Source organism: Miniopterus natalensis, chromosome 18 (genome assembly GCF_054644295.1).
Source record: "Miniopterus natalensis isolate mMinNat1 chromosome 18, mMinNat1.hap1, whole genome shotgun sequence".
NCBI classification, from domain to species: Eukaryota; Metazoa; Chordata; class Mammalia; order Chiroptera; family Miniopteridae; genus Miniopterus; species Miniopterus natalensis.
This window is the reverse complement of record NC_142098.1, coordinates 39,152,050-39,178,086: the sequence shown is the minus strand read 5'-3', so window position 1 is coordinate 39,178,086 and position 26,037 is coordinate 39,152,050. Positions and strand designations below refer to the sequence as shown.

General features: G+C 49.3%; 1 protein-coding gene across 1 annotated transcript in view; it reads right to left on the bottom strand.

The window, feature by feature from the left end:
• The window catches only part of MYH14 (myosin heavy chain 14), a 64,035-nt gene extending 58,926 nt beyond the window's left edge, over positions 1-5,109 (bottom strand). The window contains exon 1 of the mRNA XM_087826853.1: positions 5,026-5,109. Within this exon, the coding sequence (XP_087682979.1) occupies positions 5,026-5,109 (84 nt within the window). The remainder of the gene's footprint in view (positions 1-5,025) is intronic.
• Positions 5,110-26,037: the final 20,928 nt, after the last annotated feature.

Genomic DNA, 26,037 nt, shown 5'->3' with positions numbered 1-26,037 from the left:
AACCTGTTGCTGGTGAGCTTGCACCATTGGTCTTTGAGCTGCGTCCCCATTAGAGGTGTACACTGAGGCTCCAGGAGGGGCGAGCAGCTGGGGCAGAAACTGGGAGCTGCTTGTCAATCAGGCCCCAGCCAGCCTGCCAGCCTGGCTCTGCTGTTCAACAGCTGTGCTGAACAATCTTAGGAGAGTGAAACTCATTTGACTGATAGAAAACTGAGGCCCGGACCGATAAAAAGTCCATGTGCCCTGGCGCACCAAGGAAGAGTGTAGACTGGGACACAACTGACATTTCAATAGGAAAGAAAGCTCTGGCACCTACAGCCTAACCATATTCTGCCTGGTAACTGGTGACGTTATCAACCCCATTTAGGGCTAAATCTACCTAGCAACTAGTGATGTCATCATTCCCACCAAGGGTCTAAACTGGAGATGTCATTAATTCTGCTCAGTCTCTGGGGTAATTGATGATGTCACTGAATAATACTACTAAGCTTCCTTTCGCTGAGGGGATTCTATGAGCTGTGCTAAGCCCTTTAATACCTGTTGATGTTTACTGAGCACTTACTATGCACCAGGCACAGTTCTAAGCCCTTGATACTCATGAAATCCTATAATCTTCCCAATAATTCTGGCAGGTACTAGAGTCATATCCAATTTACAGATGAGGACATCAAGGGAAAGCCGCCCAAGGTTGCACAGCTAGAAAGCATCAGAGGCTGGATCTGAATCCAGGTGGTCTGCAACCAGAGCTTGGGTCATGGTTTACTCTATGAAACCACTAGAGTGGCTGAGACCCAGGAAACAAAGCCAGAAGGGGGCACCCTGCTGCCTCAGAGCCCTCCCTCTGTCCTCCATCCAAGTCTACCAGAGAGGGTCTTAGGTAGAGAGCCCCACACTCACTCCACTGACAGTCAAGCATCCCCACCATGCATCCATTTCCTCCCCCCCTCCTGTTTGTGTAAATAAAATGTTACTGAAACACAACCATGTCCATTTGCTTTCATCTTATCTATGGCTGGTTACCTGCTACAAAGGCGAGTAGAGCGGCTACAACAGAGACCACCTGGTTCTCAAAGCTGAAATATTACTGTCTGGCCTTTTACAAGAAAGTTTGCTAACCCCTGGCCCAGAACAAGGCCTGGCACATAGTAGGTACTCAATAAATATTTGTCATTGCAGAACAGAGCCTGTCATTCATCTGTGACCAACACAAGGCAGCCAGCTTGCTCGTCTCAAAGCCAGTTCCAGCTCTGAGTCATGTACAGGAAAACAACAGCCCAGTGACCAAAAACAAAATGCTGGAACCATTCAAATCTTTGCCACAGAGAAAATTTCCAGGCAGGATTACAGTCAGGACCCACAGTGACAATTCATATACTCTCTGTCCCTCTCTTTTTCTCTATTAAGACTAGAAACCCCTTAACACACCAGGTATGGGAGTTGCTCCCCCCAATTTTCTCTCTCAAAAAATTTCCCCAAACTCTTGCACAGTGCAGCCCATCCCTGGCTTTTCCTTCTCCTCCCCTCTACACTCTAAAGTTTTATTCTTGTGCATGAACTTGGCTTCCCGCTGGCTTTCCCTCACACTTGTGCTGCCCATTACTCAGATTCTGCATAACAAGGTGCTTATGACTTTAGAACAACAAAGGCTGGGCCAGCTGGTGGGACTCCCTCTCTTTCTCTGGGAACTCTGAATTCTCCCACATTCCCATTTCCTTCCCCCCCCCCCGCCCCTCCATCCCAGTATTTCATCTACTCCATTTCTGAGTTTCTGAGCTTACGTTGCACCCTCAGGGCTGACAGAGAAATCTGTTTGAATGGATGAATAAATGAATAAATGGAGGGTGTACACAATGAATAAACGAACAAGTGGGCAGATGGGTGGAAGAATTGGTTAATGCATAAATGGATCAATGGAAGGTCAAGTTGACCTTTAAAAAGTATCCGGAATCTGACCCCTCGTTGCCACTCTGGTCTAATGAACCCCAGATTGTCTCCTGCCTGGACCACTGCAGTCACCACCTCTCTGGTCTCCCCGCTTCTGCTCCTCACCACCCTCAGTCTATTACCCAAGTTAGCTCATGTCCCTGCTCTGCTCAGAGCCCTCCCCTGGTTCCCATCTCATTCAGAATAAAAGCAAAGGCCTCACCATGAGTACAAGACCCAGCAGGATGTGGCCCCCTATGTCCCGTCTTTGACCTCACTTCCCACCCTCCCGCCTCATTCTGCTCCATCCACACAGCCCTCCTCTCTGTTCCTTGAACACACATGGCATACTCCTACCTCAGGACCTTTGCAAAGGCTGTTCCCTCTGTCTGGAAAGCTCTTTCTCCCCGACATCCCCATGGCTCGCTCCCTCATTCATTCAGATCTTTGCTTAAATGTCACCTTGGCAACGAGGCCTTCTCTGACCATCCTGTTGAAAGTCACAGCCAGCCGCCAAGAATCCCCCAACCCCCTTCACTGACTCTCCTGTCTCTGTTTTTTATAACACTTGTAATGTTCCAAAATATTATATCATTTACTTATTTACTGTGTTTGTTATTTATTGTCTGTCTCTCTTTGGCCAAAGAATGTCAGGCCAAGAGAGGGTGGGGACTCAGCTTCATTCACTGCTCTGGGCCCAGCACCTAGGACATTTCCTTGCACACAGTGGGGACTCTGTAAATCTCTGTCCTGTGAATGAAATAAACAAGCCCTTTAGGAAATTCTGCTTGAGCTGGCAGGATGAAGGGGAACTTTTACTTCTTCATTACTTTTACTTGCTGCTGGCATTTCTAGAATGACAGTCACTACCTTATAATCAGGAAGGGTGAAAGGGCCACCCAAGCTATTTTTAAAACATAATTTTCTTTTCAAAGTAAAACCATTTTAATTTCACAAGGTGGAAACATTCAAATAAAAGGGCACCGTTTACCTTGACCAGCACCTTCCTTCTCACCTCCCCTTCTTTATGTACCCCTGATAATATTTAGGTATGGATTCTCCCAAAAACTTGTACTATTTATTTACATTGCAGGTGAGCAGATGACAATCTGAGGTCATACCTGGCCCTCTGCCTGTGTTTGTAAATAAAGTTTTATTGGCATGCAGTCAAGGCCATTCATTCATCTATGTATCATCTGCAGCTGCTTTCACACTAAAAGGGCAAGTTGAAGAGTTATGATAGAGACTATATGATGTTCAAAGCTGAAAACATTTACTATTTGAGACTTTACAAAAAAAGTTTACCAGCCTCTGATTTATAAATAGTAAGTCCTCACTTATTGTAGTCGATAAGTGAAACAACATATAAGGAAACCAATTTTACGATAGGCTAATGGATATAAACACGGGTTAAGTTCCTATGACATCTCAATGCTATAATGAACTGGCATCAAACAAAACAACGCTATTCAAGGACCTGCTGAAATAAATAACTGAAAAACATTCCCGATGATTTCTGGGTTTAGGAAATAGGGTAATACTTGATATATTGAGCTACTGAACTGAGGCTTTTCTTACTAAGCAATAGGTCTTGGGGAATTTTCATGCCCCTACATTTAAATTCACCTTAACCTTTTCCACACCCGCATAGTATTCCGTAGCCACAATCTGCAGCTCCACTGACCCCACTCCTACTGATGGAGCTTTTAGTGGTTTCCATTTGTCACCTTCAATGACAGCCCAGAGAACAACCTTCTTTCTACTTCCTCATGTGCACATAGGGAATTACCAGGCCAAAGAGTAGAATGCTAAGACTGCAATAGATACTGCCCGAGCGCCACCCACAACAATACTGGTTTCCTTTCAGGAAAAAAGGAAAATAAACCAATCCAGTCAAGTATTTATTACACAGCTGTTCTGCGAAAGGTCCCACCCATAACCTTCTGACCCCAGGACGCACCATGGACTTTCTCAGCCCTTTGGCCTGGCTGTTCCCTTTTCCACCCTTCTCTGCCTGGTGCAATGCTGCCAGGAACTCAACATCCCCTTAGATGATGGGACAGAATTTTTGTGACATTAACGATGCACTTATCCTGTGTCCCAGCAACCCCATTTCCCAGTAGGGACCCGCAGGAAAGGTTGACCCAGGTGACATGCCAGGACAGGTCTAAAGATGCCCAGGGCAGCGTGGGTTGGAGTGGGGTCTGTTCCCCGGGGAGAGGGCGAGTAAGAGGGAGTGGATTCCCCATGGTGTTCTAGAAGCAAGAAATCAGTTACATATGGGAACATGGAGAGATGCTCAAAACATAATATTGAGGGAGAAAAGTAAGAAAGGAAGCCAGGCCTATAGCACAACTTGAAATATATAATTTATGTATTTCGTATCGATTTAGAAGGTAGAGTTCTGCAGAGCAACCCTGCCCGGTCTGCTACGCCAGGGTGCTCAGATGTTGAAAGTGTTGGGTTTGTCCATGGGGCGCCGGGGAGGAAACAGGAATGAGCCAGGGAGTTAAAGGGCAAAAGACAAAAGAAAACAAAATAAGGTGAGGACAAATGACAGCGAGACAAGACCTGAAAAGATGGTGCAACTCTACGAGCCTAGTGCCATGCCCTGCAAAAGGATCCATCTTCGGGGACTGTCTTCTCGGAGCTCTTCCCCCACCTGCCACTCCCTCCCCAGCCCGAATCCCTCACTCCCTGGGCTCAGTCCCCACCAATGCCTTCTGCTGCCACCACCAAAGCACAGGTCACTAGATGGAGACGCCGTCTGTGACTGTCTCCCCAACCAGAGCAGGAGCCTTTGAGGGTAGGGAACAGAGCCTGTGGCTGTTTTCCTAATCTGTAGAAGGGGGATGACAATCTAGAGTTGTTGGAGGGTTAAATCAATTCATTCCTGTCCTGGGCTTAGTACGGTGATTGTGGCACATTGCAAACACTCAGTAAACATTGGTTATTTTGAGATTGGCCTCGGGACATTGGGAAAGGCCTCCCCCCAAGGCCTCCTCCTTCCGGAAGCCTCCCATGGTTTCTAGTAGGGAGCTCTGCTGCGCCTGTGGCCCCTCCACTGTCGCCTTTCCCCCAGGTGGGGCACCGCCTGCTCACCTGTTGGTCTCCCCCGCTAGTCCGGGGTCTCCCCAAGGGTAGGGACCAGGGTCGGTTCGCCTCCGGTTCCTTAGAGCCCAGCATAGCGGCTGGTGTCCCCGGGGCCTCCAAAACCATCTGGGTAGAATGCAGGCTGGAAGGGCAGATAAGGCAGGTGTATAATTAACGAATATATGGCAGGCTGTATCTCATAACAGCCTGGTGACAGGGTAGAAACTGCACCCCGAGCGTCCCTGGTTTCAGCCCGCCTCCTGCCTCTTCTTCCCTGGCCACTCCCCTGTGGGCTCCCCGCATTCCAGCCCCTGGCTGGCACGCCTGTGCCAGGACCCACCTCTGAGCCTCGGCCTGAGCCCAGGCAGGGCCCGCTCCTTGGACCACCCTTCCTTCCTGTCCCATTGGAATCTAGGCAGGTGATGCAGATGTGCCCAGGCCGTGCCCACGCCCAACCCAGGAGCCTGCCTCCTGCATCCGGTGGTTCTTACCTTGTCCTGGATCCCTTTAGTGCCTGATAAAACCTGCAGACTCCTCAGAATAGTTTTTTTAAATGTTTTTATTGATTTTAGAGAGAGAGGAAGGGAGAGGGAGAGAGAGAGAAAAGCACCGATCAGTTGCCTCCTGTACATGCTCCAACCGGGGACTGGCCTGGAATCAAACCCGCCACCTTTTGGTGCACAGGACGAAGCTCCAACCAACTGGGCCACCCAGCCAGGGCTCATGGTTTACTTTTTGGGGTAAAATGTGCATACAGTGAAATGCAGTTCCTGAGTATACCGTTTAATGAGTTTTTGGTTTTTGTGGGATTTTTTAAAGTCATGCTTCCTCCCTGTTGATCCCAACCTCCACCCCCTAACCCCACCCCAGGCAGCCACCATTCTGATTTTTATTACCATATATTCGTTTGGTCTGTTCTGGACCTTTTTACAAAGACACCTAGAGTGGGTGGTCTTTTGTATCTGGTTTCCTTCAGCCTGTAAGGCTTCCGATTGCCATCCAAGTTGTTACGTGAACCAGGATCCTGTTCCTTCTATTGTCCTGTGGTGCTCCATTGTATGGATGCACCCATTTGCCCGTCCATTGTCCTGTTGAGGGACACCTGGACTATTTCCCCGTTTGGGGCTATTATGAATAAAGCAGCTATTGATGTTCTTGTACCAGTCTTTGGTATGCATATGTTTTTCTCTTGAGAAAACACCTGAGTGAAATTTCTTAGTCACAGAGTAGGAGGTTTAAAGTATAAAGAAAAATGCCAGACCTTTGCCCAAGGTGGCTGTATTAGTTTTCCATGGCTGTAACAACTTGTCGCAATCTTAGTGGCTTAAAATAGCACAAGTTTATCTCTTTATAGTTTTGGTGGTCAGATGTCTGAAATGGGTGTCACGGGGCTAAAGTCAAGGTGTCAGCAGAACATCCCATCCCTTTTGCAGCTTCTCCAGGCTGCCTTCATTCCTTGGCTTGTGGCCTCATCACTCCAAACCCTACTTCCATCATCACATTTTCTTCTCTGACTTGGACCCTTTGGCCTTCTTCGTATAAAGACCTTTGTGAGATACAACAAACATCACAATGGCTGATATTAAAGTGACTCTTTTGCATGTGAGGCCATGCTCACAGATCCTGGGGCTTAGGATGTCGTCATCTTTGGGGGATACTGTTATGCTTGCCTTTTATATCCCCACCAATCATTCTGGTTGCTCCACATCTCTGTCAACATGTAACATCGTCGGTCACTTTAATATCAGCCATTGTGGTGTGTGTTTGCATCTCACTTCGGTTTCAATTTGTACTTCCCTGATGACTAATGACATTTTCATGTCCTTACTGGCCATTTGTACCCGCTCCTTTGTGAAGTGTCTGTTCAGATCTTAGGCCCATATTTGAATTGGGTTGTTTATCTTTTTATTACTGAGTTCCAGGAAGGACCTGTGCCTTTTTTATTTGGCTATTTCAGTTCACACTCCCATTGTCCACATAGAAAAGTCCCAATACGGCCCTTTTTGTTATTCTTCTCTCCCTCTCACCTCCCCCCACCCCTGCCAGCTCAGCAGTTCAGAGGTTTTGTGTCTTTGGGGAAAACAAGGTAAATTCACTTCCTGGGGAGTAGGCTTAGTTTTAGGACCACACTGCCCAACACAGTAGCCACTAGTCACATGAGTATGTGTACGTTTAAATAAATTAAAATAAAATAAAATGGAAAATTCAGTTCCTTAGTCCTGGCCGATGTGACTCAGTTCGTTGGGCATAGTCCAGTGCACCGAGATGTCATCAGTCCCATTCCCGGGCAGAGCACATGCCCAGGCTGCTGGCTCGATCTCCTCTAGTGGGCAGGTGGGAGGCCGCAGATTGATGTTTCACTCTCACATCAACGTTTCTCTCTCTCTCTCTTCCTCTTTCTCTAAAAATCCATTTTAAAATCTTTTTTAAAAAATTTAGTTCCTCGGGCTGGCCAGCCATGTTTCAAGCACTCAATAGCCACCTGAGGTTGGTGGCTACCACGTGGGCGGCACAGATAGGCAACATTTCCATCATTGCAGAAAGTTCTGGAAGTATCTACAGGGAAACCAGCGTGCCTCCCGCAGCAGTGACTGCCCTTCCTGCGATTCCGCAGGTGTCTTTTGCGCCAGACCCCTGCTCCCCACTGGGCTGAGAAAAGGAAGAAAGGAGGGCGAGACGGGAATGGGAACCCCACACACCACAGCAGTAACTGTCGGCACTTGCAAGTACTCATTCCATCCAACACACACGCACCCGCTAATGAGCGTCTGCCGAATGCCAGGGACCTTCTCCTCTCCGTTATCTGACATATCTATTCCCAGAGAAACAGAAGGGGTGAGGCAACACTCGAGCAAGCCCTTTCTTTTCCAAGTAGCAGAGGGATTAACTCTGTACACCCCTCTGGGGCCAGCCACCCTGGAAGGAAATCTCTCCGAAAAGGCCAAGCGCCTCTGCTAAAACCAGGCTCATTACGCTCCCGGCCAAACCTGCCCCGAGGCCTGCATTTTCCCTCTGTAAATGGGCTCTCAGTTCGTCCAGTTATCTGATAGATAACAGGGGCCCCATTGTCACTGCCTCTCGATTCCTTACCCATCCCCACAGATGGGCCTTCCTGCCACCCACCCCCCACCCCCCCAGCCTCTGCCCCAAGCCCTGCTCTTGATCCTGTGGCCCCAACTTTAATTCAGGCCTTATTCTCTCCCCTCAGGATCTTTACCCCGATCCTTGCCCCAGGCTCCTCCCAAGCCTCCAGGCTCCCCTCCGACCTGCCCCCATAGGGCCCCAGAGGGTCTTTCTATACTCAGGTGACCCTGCCCACGCCCTGCTCACAGCCCTCCCAGGGCCTGTAGGACAATAGTCTAGCCTCTGATGGTGGCGGGCAGTCTTTGCTGTACCTTGGCTTACAGCTGCATCACCTCAACTGCACCTTTGTTGTCACATGGCATTGTCCTTCCGCATCTCTATCTTTTTAAAAGTTTTATTTATTGACTTGAGAGAAAGGGGTGAGGGGAGAAACATCAACTTGTGCCACTTACTTAGGCTTTCATTGTTGCCTCTTGTATGTGCCCTGACTGGGGATTGAACCAGCACCCTTGGTGTGTCGGGACGATGCTCTAACCAACGGCGCTACCAGCCAGGGCCGCATCTCTGCGCCTTCCCTTGGTGTTCTTCTTGTGGGGACAGCAGTCGAGCTGGATCAGAGGTCCACCCTGCTCCACTTTGAGCTCGTCTTAATTAATTCCATCGGCAGTGACATTGTTTCCAAGTCAGATCACATTCTGAGGTCCTGGGGGTTAGAACCTTAACCTATCCCCCTGGGGGGCACACAATTTAACCCCTAACACATGCTAAGGGGAAACGGGAAGCAGAGGAAGGGGACAGGAAGCGGTGGGGTGAGCAGCTGCTCCCTCAGATCCGGTGGCCTGGGCGGGTGTCCCTGTGGAGGGGACACTCGAGTCGTAACCTGAAGGAGAGGCGTTGACAATGCTCTCCTGTGAGAAGCAAACGTGAATTTCATCACCTGGCATTTGTGGCATTTCCCTTGGCATCTCAGGGCTGTTTAATCTGTGTGTTTTCCCCCTGCTCGTTTCCTGGTTAGAAACGGGTGAGATTAAGAGGGGGCAGAGCCGCGAGGCGGGGTTCCCTAGGAATCTGAGAACCTCTCCACCTTGTCCAATTCACTCTGTCAGCGGCTGAGAGGCCCCAACAGCTGTTAGGCTGAGACGCCGGCAGGCCCGCTTCCAGCCAGAGGTCGGGGGCCTCTGGTGTGTGCCAGCTGCCGTGCCAGGCCTCCAACAGTCACAGCCAGTGCCCCACCAGCGTCATTGACCATAAAATGCACAGAAACAAGGGGCTCCCGAGAGAGACATGCCAGGACTCTGGATGTCACCAGGAAGCTTTAAGGAACTGAGATTGACTTTGAAGCCGAGAAGGGCCCCTTGGAGAAACGGCACATACCTTGGTCATCCACAAGGCCCATGGCAGCCTTTCCAGAGCTACTGATTCAGCACAAGCCACACAGGACTTACCTGAGCTCCTGACGATGTCACCAGTGTGCAAATATAACACCATTCATTCACTGAAAGTGCGGATCTATCAGACTGTCACCGCTTGCTTTCGTTCCAGCAAGAGAAACGTTGAGTGCTACGTCTGAAAATCTTCCTGAGCCCTGGCCAGAGTGGCTCAGTTGGTTGGGTGCCATCCCGTGCACCAAAGGGTTGAAGGTTTGATTCCTGGTCAGGGCACATGCCCATGTTGCAGGCTTGATCCCCGGGGGGGGAACTGATCCATGTTTCTCTTTCATCAATATTTCTCTCTCCCTCTCCCTTCCTCTCTCTCTAAAAATCAATAAAAACATTTTTGAAAAATAAAAATCTTCCTCACTGGCAGCCTTACAAACTCAGAGATTAGTTCATAATTTGCTGATTATTAACCTTTGTTTTTCTTCTGTTTTCATAGGCATACCCCTTATTAAATACCTGATTACCTGCTTACATGCACAAAACTTAACAATAAAAGAGTAAAAGGAAGAGGGGCTCCCATCCCAAGATTCACCATCCTCCTTTCTAACCTTGTGAAAGGGACCCCACAAGGCTCCCTGGAAGAGGGCCCTTACCCGACCACGTTAGCAGCCTGATCTCAAACTTTCCAAATATGCTCCAGGTTACACCAGTCCTCATTACCCATCTGCCACCGCCCTAGCCCAGGCCACAGTCACCTCCTGATGTATCTCTTGGCCCCTGCTGGGCTCTCTGCTTCCATCCACAGCCTACTCTCTACCCAGTAGCCAGAGGGCCCTGTTAAAACCTCTGTCAGATCCCATTCCTCCTCTGCCCCAAACTCTCCAGTTATGGGCTGAATGTTTGTGTCCCTCCAAACTCATCTGTTGAAGCCCTAACCCCTATTGTGATGATATTTGGAGGTGGGGCCCTTGGGAGGTAATTAGGTTAAATGAGGTCATGAGGGTGGGGCCTCCATGATGGGATTAGTGTCCTAATTAGAGGAAGAGAGACCAGACTCACACTCTCTCCACCGTAGGACAGAGGGAGAAGCCACTGCAAGCCAGGGAGAGGGCTCGCACTGGGAAATGAATCTTTTGGCACCTTAATCTTGGGCTTCCCGGCCTCCAGGCTGGACTGTGAGAAATAGGCTTCTGTTGTTTAAGCTGTCCGGTCTGTGGTGTTTTGGTATGGCAGCCCAAGTTGGCTGAGACATCGCCCCAGGCTCCCGCCTCAGTCAGACTCAAAGCAAAGTGCTGCCCTGGCGGGTGTGGCTCAGGTGGCCGGTCGTCAGGCCGTGCACCGAAAGGTCGCTGGTTCCACTCCCCGGTGGGGCGCAGGCCCAGGTGCGGGCTCAATCCCCAGTGGGTGGTGTGCGGGAGGCAGCGGAACCAATGTTCCACTCTCACATTGATGTTTCTCTCTCCCTCTCCCTTCCTCTAAAAAAATCAATAAAATTTTTTTAAAAAAAGCAAAGCGTTCTCCATAAGATCTGTAAGGCCTGCACGATCCAGCCCATCACCCCTCTGACTCCACCTCAGAGCTTCAGCTCTTACCCTCAGGCACTCGGTTGCTGTCACTCTGGTTTCTTTGCTATTTCTTGAAAATGCCAGGCCCGTTCCCATCCCAGAGCCTTTGCACTTGCCGTTCCCTCTGCCCAGAAGGCTGTTCCCTGAGATACCCCAGCGACCGGCTCCCTCAGGTCCTTCCCGCCCCCCTTCTCAGTGAGGCCCGTGCTGGCAGAGCCGTGGAAATCAGCAGCACCCTCTTCACCTCTCGTGCTCCCTCCCGGCTTTTCCTATTTCTCTCCGGCACTTGAGACCATCTAACAGGTTACATATTTTGTGCTTATTTTATTAGGGCATCTGTCTTCCCCCTCTGAACCCCAGCTCCGGGCCTTTGTGTCTCTGTTGGTCACTGCTGTCACCTCAGTGTCTAGAGCAATGCCTGGAATACAGTTGGTGCATGTTCTCTCTCTGTGGGTGAATGAATGAATGAGTGAATGAATGAATTCAACAAATATGTCTGCTGTGCTCCTAGAACAGGGATGGAGGCTGGGTTCTGGAGACCCAAGTAGCTCAGATAAGGCTCCTGTCCTGGGAGAATTCAATGTCTGGGGGTGGGGAGGCCTGGAGCCCTAAAGAGAGAAAGGAACCTGTATCACAATGCAGTCTGACAAGGACTGTGAAGGAGGAATGCAGAGGTTGGAGGGGCATCCAAAGCCGATAAAAATAAATAGTTGCCTTTTTTCCGGTTCTATTAGGGGAGTCAGATGCCTATGGCCCACGGGCCAGCTGTTTCTTGTTTCCCAGCTGCATCTTACTAAATAAAGTTTTATTGGAACACAGCTGCATCCATTCACGGAGGCACTGTCTGTGGCTGCTTTCGGCTACAGCAGAGGTTACAACAGAGACCACAGAGTCTGCAAAGCCAAAAATATCTACTATCTGGCCCTTTACAGAAGCAATTTGCCAACTTCTGCCCTAATATTGAAAGCTAACATTTTCAGAATGCTTACTATATGCTATATGGACGGTTTTCCCCACGTGCTTTGTCATTTAATCTTCACCGTAACCTTTGAGATCATGAACATCCTGTGTTATAGACGAGAAAATGGAGGTTCAGAGAGGCGAGGTGATTTTTCCAAGGCCACCCAGCAAGGGAGGGAGGGGCAGAGCACAGAGGCCGCTTGGTTTTGCACCTCGCACTTTTCACTTCGTAGCACATCTGGAAGAGGGTTCTGTGTGCTCGTGGGCGGCAACCACGTTGGTTTATCTGCCAGCCTCCTCCTGGGGTTCATCCGACAGTCCCCCGAGGAGCAGCTGGGTTAGTTCCCTCTGCCGGGTGAGTCCGCAGTGACTATCCCTGCGCTTGGTTCCTGGAGCTGGTGTGTGTGTGTTATCTGAGGGCTAAATTCCTAGACTTGGAGCGGCTGGGTCGAAGGGCACGTTCCAGCTGTGGTTTGGGCACCGCTGGGAAGGCGGGTGGGGGGGCTGGAGGGCACTCGGGGCGAGCAGCCCGCATGGACGGCGGCCCAGGGCCTGCACTCCCACCAGCTGAGCGAGCGGCCAGGGCTGCGTCCCCACCATCTGATTTAGTTAAACCACCCTGGTGGCGCGAGCGGTATTGTGGTTTATGTTTGTGTTTCCCTTTGACTATCAGCGTTGAGCATCTGTCCCTGTGGTTACCAGCCACTTGCAAATCTTCTCTGGCAAAATGTCTATTCAAGTCCTTCAGCCATTCTTAGCTGGTTTTTAATTTTTAATCGTCGAATTGAAAACTGGGAAAAGGAGAGGCACAGAAATATTGAGACCTACAGCGAGAGGGCTAGAGACCCAAAGAGAGGGAACACAGGCCAGACAGAAAGGGACAGAGACCAGAGAGAATTGGAAAGACAAAAAGAGGGGAAACAGAGTGATGGAGCTGGAGGACCTGGAAGGAAGCCTGGGACAGAAGGAGGGCAGACAGCCTGTCACTGCCTCCCTGACCCAGCTCTGTGCTGGGAGGGGCGGAGGAGGGGGCAGCTGTTGGCAGAGGTGCCCTGTCACAGGTCAGCCTCCAGCTGAGCTCTGAGCAGAGGTGGTAGAGGGCCCACAGGGCAGGTGACAGAGTCCAGGTGCAGCTGACAGGTGGGTGTGACAGCCTTTGGAGCCCCACCCCGTGGGTGTGAAAGTCACTGCACTAGGGGAGAAGTGCCCCAGGAGACGAGTCATGGGCCCTACCTCTGCCTCGGGGAGATACCCAGGCCTAGGCCAGGTGTGTGCGTGTGTGTGTGTGTGTGTGTGTGTGTGTACAGGCATGTGTAGGCACACGCTACTTACTTAGCAAATAGTACCACACATTATTTCTTTTTAAAGCATTGTATTGTAAAATGTCACACACATCCGGAAAATGGCATAACACATTATGTGTCCATCAGTGGGTGAACAGAAACACGTGGAATGGTAGGGTGGCAGCCCAGTGGACTATTACTCAGCCTTAAGAAGGAAGGAGATTCTGACATGAGCTACAGCGTGGACAGATCTTGAGGGCTGAGTGAAATCGGACAGTCACAGAAACACAAACACTGCATGGTTTCGTGAATGGGAGCTACTTAGAGCAGTTAACTTCATAGAGGCAGAAAGTAGAATACTGAACACTAAGGGGTGAGGGGAGGGACAGTGGGGAGTTGGTGCTTAATGGGGACAGAGTTTCAGTTCTGCAGGATGAAAAACGTCCTGGAGATGAATGCTGGTGATGACTGCACAGCAACGTGAATGTACTTAATTGCCACTGCATTGTACTCTTAAAAATGGGCAGATGGGCCCTGGCCAGGTAGCTCAGTTGACTTGAGCACCGTCCCCATACACCAAGGTTTCGGGTTTGACCCCTGGTTAGGGCACATACAAGAATCATCCAGTGAATGCCTAGATAAGTGGAGCAACAGATCATTGTTTCTCCCTGTCTTTCCCTCCCTCCACCCCCATCAATTAAAAAAATTTTTTACAAATGTTGTTCTCGGGGTTGAAAGGTTCGACCTTGTAGTCTTGCCAGTGGGTGGGAGGCACAGACCTCAGCGAGCAGGAAGGCAGAGGGTTACAGGACATCACAGACCCCAGGATGAGCAAAGGCAGGAAGCACGTGCCCTGGGGGGTGAAGAAGAGGCTCAGCCGCGACAGGTAATTTTTACACCCAGCTACTAGAAAATATTGGAAAGTACTTACAGGAATGAGTTTTTACTAACCTGAAAAAGAAAACCACCCACAGAGTTTATCTGGCGAGCCTCCCATTGGTGGACGCTGGAGTCGTTTCCAGCTTGGGCTCATTACAAAGAGCGCGGCTGTGGGCGCCGGTGGGCGCGTCCCCTGGCAGGTTTGTGCACCCCTTTCTGCTGGGTACACGTGAGGAGGGGGTGTGCATGTGGCCAGCGTTCCTAGATTCTGCGCAAAGTTTTCCAGAGGGGTTGCCTGCAGGATCCTCCCACAGCAGTGCGTGAGGACAGGTGCGTGTTTTGCAGCCGCACAGTGTGGCCTGGGGCTAGGGCGGGGGCTGGGCGCTGCACGGTGGGAAAACACCCCCCAGAGCCCTGGGGCTGCCTCCTCTAACGCTGCCTCCTCCGATGGGCTCAAAGCCAAAGCTCCCCAAACCTTCCCGGAGTTTCTGCCGCCTGCCTCACACCCCCGCGCCGAACTGGGCCCTTAGCGTCGCCCAGCAGGCTCCTGGCCCTGAGCTCACTCTGGCTGCCCAACCCCACTCCCACTTCTGTTCCTACCCACCCAACCCACAGTGAGTGGCCGGACGGACCCTGCCAAGTGTCAGTTTTCACATCTGTCAAATGGGGATTTAAAAAGCTGTGTGCCAATGAACTGTGCTAGGCAGGCCTTCATGCAGGCCACACGGCCTTATGTCGATGGCTCTGCAAGGCTCATGGAGCACAGGGAACCCTCTGAAAATATTCCCGCAACAGGCACAAATTTTCACGGTCATGATGGGTGCATAAAACATAACATCTTTCTTTTCTTTTCTAATCCTCACCTGAGGATAAGCTTGTTTTTTGTTTTTATTGATTTGAGGGAGAGAGAGAAACACCGATGTGAGAAACATTGCTTGGCTGTCTCATGCACACTCCCTCCCGGGGATCACGATGCGACCTGGGTATGTGCCCTGACCCGGAGTCAACGGGAAGCCACTTGGTGCGCAGGGAGACGCTCCGACCACCGAGCCACCCAGCCAGGGACTGGCATCTGGGACCTTTAACCACCTAGTTCACACCAAAGGCAGTGTGAGAATTATTTACTTCTTAGTCTTTCTGCCCTCACCAGTTACTCACTTTTCCTCCCCTGTCTCGTGTTTATTGAATATCATTTTATTTGTAGGTGGTCCCCTTCACACTGTGTATTTTTGTTTGGAATGCAAGAATTTTACATTTATGTCAACAGTATTGGGTTGTAGGTCTCACTGTTTCTTACTTTTTCACTCAGATCCATTCTGTTTTTAAATAATTTTTTATTTTTCAATTACAGTTGACATACACTTTTACATTAGTTCCAACATAGGTATACAACATAGTGATTAGACATTGACATAACTTATGAAGTGATTCCCCTCCCACCCGACACCATGCATAATTATTACAATATTGCGGACTATATTCCCTGTGCCGTACTTTACATCTCTGTGACTATTTTGTAACTGCCAATTTATACTTCTTAACCCCTTCCCCTTTTTCATTCATCCCCCCAAACCCTCCTCCCATCTGGCAACCATCAAAATGTTCTCTGTTATCTATGAGTTTGTTTCTGGTTTGTTTGTTTGTTTGTTTATTTATTTTTAGATTCTACATATAAATGAGATCATACAGTATTTGATTTTCTTCTGTCTGACTTATTTCACTCAGCACAATACCCTCTAGGTCCATTCATGTTGTTGCAAATGGCAAGACTTCATTCTCTTTTATAGCTGAGTCAATCCCGTTCCTTCTTTATCCATTCATCAGATCCTTGTTTGTGTGCACAGCCTAGTCTGTCGCTTTCCACGGCCGCAGAATCCCTGCCCTGGGCACCACGGGCACCTCCTGCTCTCCAGCGATGGACACCAGGTTGCCATGGACACCCCACCAGCATCATAAACAACACTGATGAACATCCTTGCCCTCTTCACCAAAGAGAGGGGAACTGCCAGGCTATGAAATATGCAGATACTTAATTTAACTAAGTTTCACCAAATCACGCTTTAGTGCGGCTCCTCATCAGAGAAACAAAACCGGTTCTGCTTCCTGATTCCTCCTGCCCCACGCTTAGACCTGGGGCTTTGGAGCTTAGAAGGTGAGGAATTTGCAGCCTTTGTTTTCCCTCCCACCTGACAGCTCCTTCTTAGGGCAGCGCATTAGCTGCTATTTCATAAATGGCTAATTCTGGGAAAGGCAGGGGAGGGAAGCAGGAAGGCAAGGGTGAGACTTTCCCAGGTGGAAGAGAGGAGAGAATTTCACTCGGGTGTGAGCACCCCCTTGTGGTCTAATCATCCCATTATCCCTTGAGTGATTCTTGACCCACCCCCAACTCCCCCATAACCATTAACTGCCAAATTTATTCACATCTAAATTCAAATGATATTTATTTGGCACCATCTGTGTGCTAGACCAGCGACGTCCAATTGAAATATACGTGCAAGCGCCACATGTAATTTCAAACTTTCTGCTAGCCACGTTAAAAAATGTAAAAAGAGCCCTGGCCGGATGGCTCAGTTGGTTGGAGCACTGTTCTTGTTCGCCAAAAAGGTTGCGGGTTCAGTTCCTGGTCAGGGCAGATACTCAGGTTGTGGGTTCAATCTCTGGTCGGGGCGCAAATGGGAATGATCAATGTTTCTCACACCACATCTCTCTCTCTCTCTCTCCCTTCTCCTCTCCAAAAATCAATGAACATGTATGTCTTCAGTGAAAGATTAAAAAAAGAATAATATTTTGCGACATGTTAAAATTATATGGGATTCAAGTTTCAATGTCCATAAATAATTTGATCGGAACACAGTCACACTCTTTCATTTCCATATTGTCTGTGGCTGCTTTCCTGCTCCCTTGGAGGTGATATTGAAGTGAAAAGTAGTTAGGAGGTATTTGGGGAAATCTGAGTATAGTGCAATATATCAAACCAATTTTAAATGTCCTGAGTGTAAATTTTTTTCTAGGTAGTCTACTTCCCGTGAGTGGAATCATGCAGATTTGTCTTTTCTTGATGGGCCTGTTTCACTCCGCATAACGACCTCCAGGTCCACCGATTCTGTAGCATATGTCAGGATGTCCTCCATCCTCAAGACTGCATGCTATCCCATTGTAGAGGCGCACCGCGCTTTGTTTGACCCTTCATGAGTCCACGGACCCTTGGACCTCTCCAGCACCTGGCGCATAGCGGTGCTCCATTGACGTTTGTTGAACGAATGTATATAAACGATGCGAGCAGGGCCTGGCGCAGAGTAGGTGCTCAGCAAACACCCGCCTGCGGGAGCGGGCCCCGCCCTCACCTGGGGGCGGGCCGGCTGGGGTCTCTCTGTGACGTCACACGCGCGGGGCCACGCCTCCGGCCTTGGCCCTTCTGCTGCCCCTTGGCCTGAGCGGCCGCGGGGGCTGGGCTGCCTGCAGTGTGACCGCTCGCGGCGGGAGGCCCTGCGCCAGCTGCGCGTGGACCTCAGGCACCGGCTTCCACCGGGAGGGCCCTGCTGCTGGGCATGGAGGGGCCTTTCTTCTGAGACTACGCGCTAAACACGTTTGTGGGGACCGTGGGTGCGTGCTGGGGAGGGGGGGGCGCCTAGCACTGCGGAGAAAGGGACAGTGGGGCCCAAGCCGGAGGCTGGGGCGGGAGACACTTGGAGGAGCGCGCCCCCTAGACGGGGAGGACGGTAGGGAGGGGTCGCTGGGCTCTCTCAGGGACCCACTGGAGTTTCCCCCCCCCAGAGACAGCTCAGCTGGACCTTGTGGTGATCTTCATGAAGAAGCAAATGAGCAACTTAACAGCCAATTCCCTGAGAGGTAGGGAGGAAGAGGGAAAGCCCTTTCCCAGCCCCTCCTCCTTCCCCTTCCAGCTGTCCACCAGCTTCCTCTTGATTTAAAAACAAAAGCAAACACGGGAGCATAGCCTTTACTGTGTGTCTGGTAGGGTTCTAAGTGCTTTACTTACAAGTCTCCCACAGCTTATCGAGGTGGGCACTGCCCTTTACAGAGGGGAAACTGAGGCTCAGACATGCCCAAAGTCACACAGCTGGGAAGAGAAGCGAGGCTTTAAATGTGGGACATCCCGGCTCAGACACTGTATTCCTAACCACCACCCAGCGGGGTCGGGCGCGGGCACCATTCACAGAACAGCACTGTCCAATGGAAATACAATGTGAGGCACTGATAGATATCACATATGTAATTTCTTTTATTGATTTTTAGAGAGAGAGGGAGAGGGAGAGAGAAACGTCGATGTGAGAGCAAAACATCAATTGGCCACCTCCCGCAGTGAGTCAGAAGCTTGATGCAGGGCTTCCCAGGCCATAGACCTGCCCAGAGGACCCTGAGTAATAACTGGTCTTGGTACTGCTGGGGAATGAAAAGAGTTTCCCCATCCCTTCTCTTTGAAGCTGCAGATGGGGTGCTGAGTGCCTCACAAGGATCTCTTTTTCTCCTCAGATGGGCCTCTGCTGGAAGAGCTGGTGACTCTTAGGAGGAAGGTGGCCAAGAAACTCAAGACAGTTTTAAGATCATATGAATTAAAAGGTGCAGCCTCTCTCCCCACCAAACCCCCTCCTCATTATTACTCCATCCCCTTCTCTCGAGTTTTCTCCCAAGCTCCTTCCTCCCCTCCCCTTCTCTGCCTCTCTCCAGTATTCCTTTCTCTTCTTTCCAAGACTCATTCCTCCCTCCCTCTCCTGGTCCCTTACCATCAAACTCTCAAATTGCTACTCCAACTTAACTCACCTCAGCTCTTTTCTCTTTCAGCCTGTGATCCCAAAATTTGCCGTGAGTCCTGAACTTATTGTCTATCCCTCCCTTCTCTACCCTTCTCTATCTCTTTACCCTGTCTCCCACAGATCAAGCCCCACTATTGCACCTACTCCATCTAGTGTGTCCCCCACTCCAAAGCTCTAGTACCTATGAATATCTTATTTTTGAGGGCTTATGAAAGTTGCAACCTGTAAAAAAAGTACTTTTGGGGGGAATGTTAGGCAGGATAGGAGAGCCTATGTCCTAGTAACAAACCCTGTATTTCAGTGGCTTAACAAAAGAAAGGTTTAGTTCTCAGATTCCACTGAGAGTTGAACAGCTCTTTCAAGTGGTGACTCAGGGATATAAGCTGCACCTGTGTTGTAGTTTCTAAGCAAACTTCAGAAGGGAGAAAGAGTAGAGAATTCTGCAGGTGCTTTTATGACCAAGCCTGGGAAGAGGCTCTGTATCCTTTTGCCCACTTTCCATTGGCCAGAACTCAGTCACATGCTTGCAACCTACTGCAAAGGAGCCTGGGAAATGTAGTCTTCTAGTGTGGCCGGAAGTGGAGGAGATAGATGAGTGAGCATCCAGCCAGTCTATGCCACAAATGGCTGCAAAATAGAAACAGACCTGCAAGCATTCTTTTGTAGATATTTAATTAAACGTGTTTAATTTCAATTAATTAAATTTCTACAAACAGAATGTTGGCTTAACTGGACAGCTGCAACTTAATTCAACTCTTTAATCAATTTTGATATATTTTATAAATATATAAAAATTATTTCTAATGTGAATCGTCAGTGCATTTTGCTCAGCTTTTTCTGCTGCACATGAGACCTCCAAATTCACGAGGGCCAAGGGACTCCACATTCTCTTCCCCTCCTGCCTTCCCGCCCCTTGCCAATCCTCTGATAGCTGCCCTCATCCCACTTCTCCCTTTCCCCTTATCCAGACTTGCTAAAAGGAGAGGTCTTGGACTGTTTACATTGCCTGAAGACCAGTCCCAAATGCATGAAAAAGAAGTACTGCTTTGGTAAGCTCTTGTGGGTGGGGGAAGACATGGGACAGGTACCTGAGAGATGGAGTCAGCCAGTCCCAGTGGACATGGGTTTCGAGGTCTCTCATGTGCAGCCTTGATTCCTGCCCTGAACATTTGCTTACAGTGTGGCCCAGAAGGCGCTTCCACATTCTGAAATTCATTTTTCCCTGCGGTTAAATGGGAAGACTCCTCTGTAACTTTACAATGCATCTAATTCCAGAATGGCAGGTGCTACAAAAAATTTTCTTTCTAGCCAGTGCCATACCTGGGGAGTCTGAAAGGATGTGCTGAATTTATTCATTCAGAGATTTAAAAAAATACATATCCCTAGAGCAGAGAAAATAGTACAATGGACCCCCATATACACATCAAGACTGAATAGTTATGCTGGACCTTTCATATGCTGTTCCCTCTCTCTGTCACACTGTTCCTCTGACTCCTTCACTTCAACAAAGTCTCACAGTTTTCCTCCTCAGAGAGTACTCTTTTACCATACTCTCCAAAGTAGCACTTTCTAACAAATTATCTTGACAGTGAGTTTTCCTCCGATTTGGTTCACTTATTTCATTTTTTGCCTCAGTGTTTTAAAGAAATCAGGCATTGTGAGATTTTACCCATTGATAATGTGTACCTCTAAAAATAAGGACATTTTCTACATGACCACAATGCCATTCCCACTCAACAAACCTAACAATTCTTCAATATCAAATAATCCCACATCCCTTTTCCAGCTTCCCTAATCGTCCCCAGGAGATCTTTCTCAGCTGACTCATTCAAACAGAAGTCCACATGACAGGACTTCTCATATCATTCAATGGTTAGGGTTTTTTTCACTTCTTTTTTTTAATCTACAAGTATATTTCTTATCTCCCCCGCCCTCACCGCCATGACATTGACCAATTGAAAAAAGGAATTTGTCTATTTGCTCCCTTAGGGTGGTGTTTAACTACAACAAATATTTAGAGCACCCTATAATGCCCCAAATTTAGGGTCAGCAGAAGGGGGACAAATGTCTCACGGAACCCACATTTTGATGGGGTGAAGGGTTAGACTCGGCTTTCTCAACCTTGGCACTACTGACATTTGGGGCTGGATAATTCTGTGCTATAAGGCTGTCTGTGTATTGCAGCTCCTCTAGCTTCTACACACTAGATACCAACAGTACCCCCCCAAGCACAAAAGTCATGACACTCCTTTCTAGTCTCCAGACATTTCCAAATATCCCCAGCTGAGAACCACTGTTAAATGATCATTACACATGAATAAATCTGTGCCCTTAGTGAAAACCAAACAGTACAGTTCTGTAGAAAGTCCCTGGTGGGAGGAGCGGTGCTACTTTAGAGGGTGCAAGTGGGGGGACCTCTCTGAAGAAGTGATGTCTGAGATCTAAAGGAAGTGCTGGAGTGAGGAACAGTGTGAAAGAGGGAACAGCAGGTGCAAAGATACAACATGGTTGAGCAACAAGAAAGAAGCTAGTGTGGCCATTGCCGAGTGGATCAAGAGCAGGGTAGGAGTGAGGGTGCGGCTGGACCAAGTCAGGAGCCGAAGAGGTGGTTCAGATCCTGGATGCATTTTGAAGGTCAGGCCAAGAGGCTTTGCTGACAGAATAAAAGGGTTTGAGGGAGGGGGCGATTGAAAGATGCATAATGGGACCCCCAAGGCCACCTTCAGAGTTGCCACTAAGACACAGGATGACTTTATTCTTATCAGGAGATTGTCAGCATTTTGCATTCCCCTCTCACCTTCTTGGGCAGACGAACGAACCAAGCCCTCCTCCCACCCCGACCCCCTTCCAATGAGATGCATTTAGCGCCGGGCTCTCCGCTGGCCCTATGATGTGCTGGGGGGACGGGTGATTTCACAGTGGCATCCCGAGCACCTTGGACAGTGCCTGGGACAGAGAATGTGGGGAATAAATAGTGAGATCCCAGGAGAGGGCGAGGCCACATGGTATGGAGGAGGCCCAGGTTGCTGAGTGAGCAGTGGGTGTGGTCAAGGCCAAGGTCCAGGAAGGGTGGTAATGGAGGTCCGGGCTCTGAGTGGACCGGCAGCCTGGCATGGCCCTGCGGTACCACAGAGGATGAATACCTGCAGAACCAGGCCCGGCTTAGCATCATCGTTTCCGTGTGTCTGGCTGTCCTTGCCTTTGGGGTCATCGTGGCTTCGTGAGTCATCCCTGCCCTCCCCTGAGGCCCCCAAAGCTCCCACTGAGCCCCTCACAAATGGCACAGCCCTGGATGTGTCACCGTGTTGTTTGGAGTCTCCTCCCCACTCACTTTCTTTCTGTCTCCCTTTGTCTCCTTTTCTCTCTCCCTCTTTCTCTGTCTCTCCTTCCCTCTTTCTCTCGCTCCTCTCTAGCTCACCTCTTTTCTTTTCCCTCCTCCCCTCCCCATCCCTCCCCTCCCCTCCCCTCCTCTCTCTCTCTCTGAATGTAGAGTCTAGCCTAAATCCAGAATGACCTCATTTCATTTGAACTTAATTACATCTGCAAAGACCCTATTTCCAAATAAGGTCACATGCAGGAGCACTGGGGGTTAGGGCTTGGATATAGCTTTTGGGTGACACAGTTCCACCTCCTACACCTGCCTCTCTCTCACCCTCATTCCTTCCTCTTTCTGCCTTTCCCTTCTCCTTGAGCCTCTTCCTGTGCCTGTGTCTCCTGGTGTCTCCTCCTGCGGTCTTCCACTCTTTCCACATTTTACCCTCACTCCCAGTCCCACCTTTTCACTCCTCCCTCCTCATAAGCCAACACTGGCTGGCCAAGAACCCTGGAAATCTGCCTAGAGACCTAGATGTCACTGGCTAAGCCAAATAAGGCCAATGATTGGAGGGAAGGTTTTTTTGGGGGGGAGGGTGTTGGTTAAGGTCGAGGGGGCTGCAGTTCTCTTTCCAACCTCCATGCTTTTTCTCTCTGACCAGGGCTATTACTTACAGGCATAACCGGAAACTCCTGCTGCAGTAGGGCGGTAGTTTTGGGGTTTGTAAGGGGAAAGAAAAAGAAATTTAATAAAGTCTGTGACAAATTTCTCAATGTCTCCATCAGTTACTGGGGGCCCCTCCCTGCAATGGTTCAGCTCAGTGAGAGCTTGAAGGGAAAACCATTCCCACTGTGGGAGGAATGCATCCAAAATGAGACAACACTGCAGTGGGACCATAAAGGACAGTCAGGCAGAGGAGCAGCCGTGGTCAGTGTAGAGAACACAGGTTTGCCTCCCTATCTGAACTTTTAAATGTTCCCCCTCTGTGCTCCTGAATAGATTCAGATACATTTTCATGTAAATCTTTGGTTGTCTGAACTCTTGTTACTCACTAACCCAAAGCAGAAAGCAAGTAGATTTTGCCCAGACAGTGTGGCTCAGTTGGTGGAGCGTCATCCCATGCGCCGGAGGCCATCTGTTCAATTCCTTGTCAGGGCATATCCCCAAATTTCCGGCTGGATTCCCAGTAGGGGGCGTGCAGGAGGCAGCCAATCAATGTTTTGAAACTCTCATTGATGTTTCTATCTCTCCCTCTTCCTTCCTCTCTTTGAAATAAAAACTTTTTTTTTTTTTAAAGAAAACAAATAGATTTGGATCACATGGTATCCTTGTTTCCAAAACTGCTGGCAGAACTGTCGCTATCTCATTTAGGATTTGGATAATGAGGATGTTTGGTGGGAGGGACGGGGGTTGATTAAAAAATAAAAGGTGGTTTTTAGCTGGAGATTCAATGCATAGCATAATGCTTGGCCCAGAGCAGGCATTCAGTCGATATTTGTTGAATAAATGAGGGTAGCAGTGTTGGTGGGGGGCGGGGAGGGGGGAAGGCTACAAAGATGGTATTGACCCATACACCAAAGGGCTTTAAATGCCAGGGAAAGGAGCTTGGTGGTTTTTCCCAGGGTCTGAAATTGAAACCTCAACTATCTTATGGGTCCAGGTAGGTAAAGTGAACCCGCTGCAGCTCCCAGTGAGGCTGGAAAATGCTCAGCTCCATCCTATGGCGGTTGTGGTGAAATAACAGCCCCAGTGTTTTCAGACCTTCAGCTTTTCCAATGGGACCCAGAAATTCAGATTTTTAAAATGTGAAATCTCTCCATTAAAAGTAGTGTGGGCAACTCATTTTTTCAAATACTGAAGCCCAACTCAAGACACGTTTGCTACCATTCTGAGGTAATGGGGAAATATCTAGCGCTGTTCCTTATATACTTTAGATATTAGCAAAGGAAGTTCTAAGCGTTAACGGATCTCTCTGGATTCCAATTGGCTACATTTCCCAGAAACCTCAGCCTCCCCCAATGAGTCCGTTGCCATAGATACTGTATCCCCGGTCTAGTTAAAGGTAGAAGGTGTGACGGCAGAGCCGGCCTTCTGATCGGCCAAACCCCTGGCATCCGTGCTCCAGCCACCTGTTGCCTTGATACCAGTTTTGTTACCTGCACGATAAAGCGCGCTTTGAGTGGAGAAGTATTTTTATTTTTCAGTTAGTTTACATTCGATATTATTTTGCGTTAGTTCCAGGTGTATAACAGTAGGTAGACAATCATATACTTTACAAAGTGCCCCCCCCCCATATTTTCAGTACCCGCCTGGCCCCATACAAGGTTAACTATCACAATACGAATGTAGAGGTTTTGAAGAGGGGGCGAGGAGCCTCAAACCCCTCAAACCCACCGGCTCCAGCCAAGAGGATTCTGGGAACGGCAGTGTCCAGTCTTTTGACTGGCTCTTCCCTTCCCTCCCCGACGCATGCGCACTTCCCCAGTCCCGGATGCTAGTCGCCTTGGCAACGCCGCTCGGGGGCTCTCTGACGTCACCGCTCCTGCGCCCGGCCGGGGGCGGGGCAACTGTAGACGCGTCAGAGGTGCTGGACTCCACGTTCACGTCATCGGTGCCACGCGGAAGCTCGCTCCAGCGAAGGTGCTCGCTTGGGGGTCTCAAGCTGGTGTCTCCCGAGTGCGTTTTGCTTGGTTAGCAGTGTTGTTTGGGATTTTAAAATGTCTTCACGCTACTGGTACAGCCAGTCCCTTAACTTCTTGGGAATTTCCTGGGAGCAATGCACAGTGCAGTAAACGTATTATTAAATTGTGCGTCAATTATAGTGTGATGAGAACTCCCAGAGAGCACAGAGTATAGAGCGGAGAGACAGACAGTCACCAAATAATTACAATACAATTATGATAATATCAGTGCTGGGATGCTAGGACGTTCCTGTGGGAACTCAGGGAGGCAGTTGCCAATTCCAGCTGGGCAGGGTGGGAATAGGAGAAAGTTTTGTACAGGAATGACTGTAAGAGCTTGTTTGTTCTATTGGGGGGCCACTTGGTAGAGTATATGACTTTCTAACCACTATGCTGTACACCTGAAATTAATACAAAATAATATTGAATGTAAACTGTAACTGAAAAAGAAAATTTAAAGAAAAAGCTTGTTCTTGAAAGAAAAGTAAATTTCAAAAGAAGTGCAGGAGAAAGGGCATTCCAGACAGAGGAAACCCCAAATATGAGTCAAGATTTGAGAACTATTAATGGCTTGTTTTTAATTGATAGCAAGCACAGAGAGGATGCCACGCACTGGTGTAATGGCTTTGCTTATATCAACATACGCAAATCTTATAACCCAGACTGGAGGGGAGACACTGGAGGCCAAAACGTTTGGGATGCGACTGGAGTAAGGTACCAGGGTGAGAAGACAAGGCCTAAGCCAGGGCCAGGGTCATGGGCATGGAGAAGGAAGCAACGCTGGGAGCCTGGCAGTGAAAAGGGGCTTTTCCTGGACCTGCCGGCCTTGGCTGGGTGGTCAAGCCATGGAGATTCAAGTCTCCCTGGGGCTGCCTGACACACCTTTATAGGGTGGTTCAAGTTAAATAAACTAATAAGGCCCACTGAGTGTCGTCAGTGACAGCAGTTCATTTTGGCAGTGGTCCATCACGTAATCCCTCTCCCCATTTACTCCCTGCTCTCTGCCTCCCTGAAGGCAGGGTCCATGTGTGTCTTTCACCACTATATCCCCAGCACCTAGAGCATTGCCTGGAACATAAAAAGTTCTCAGAAAATACCAATTGAC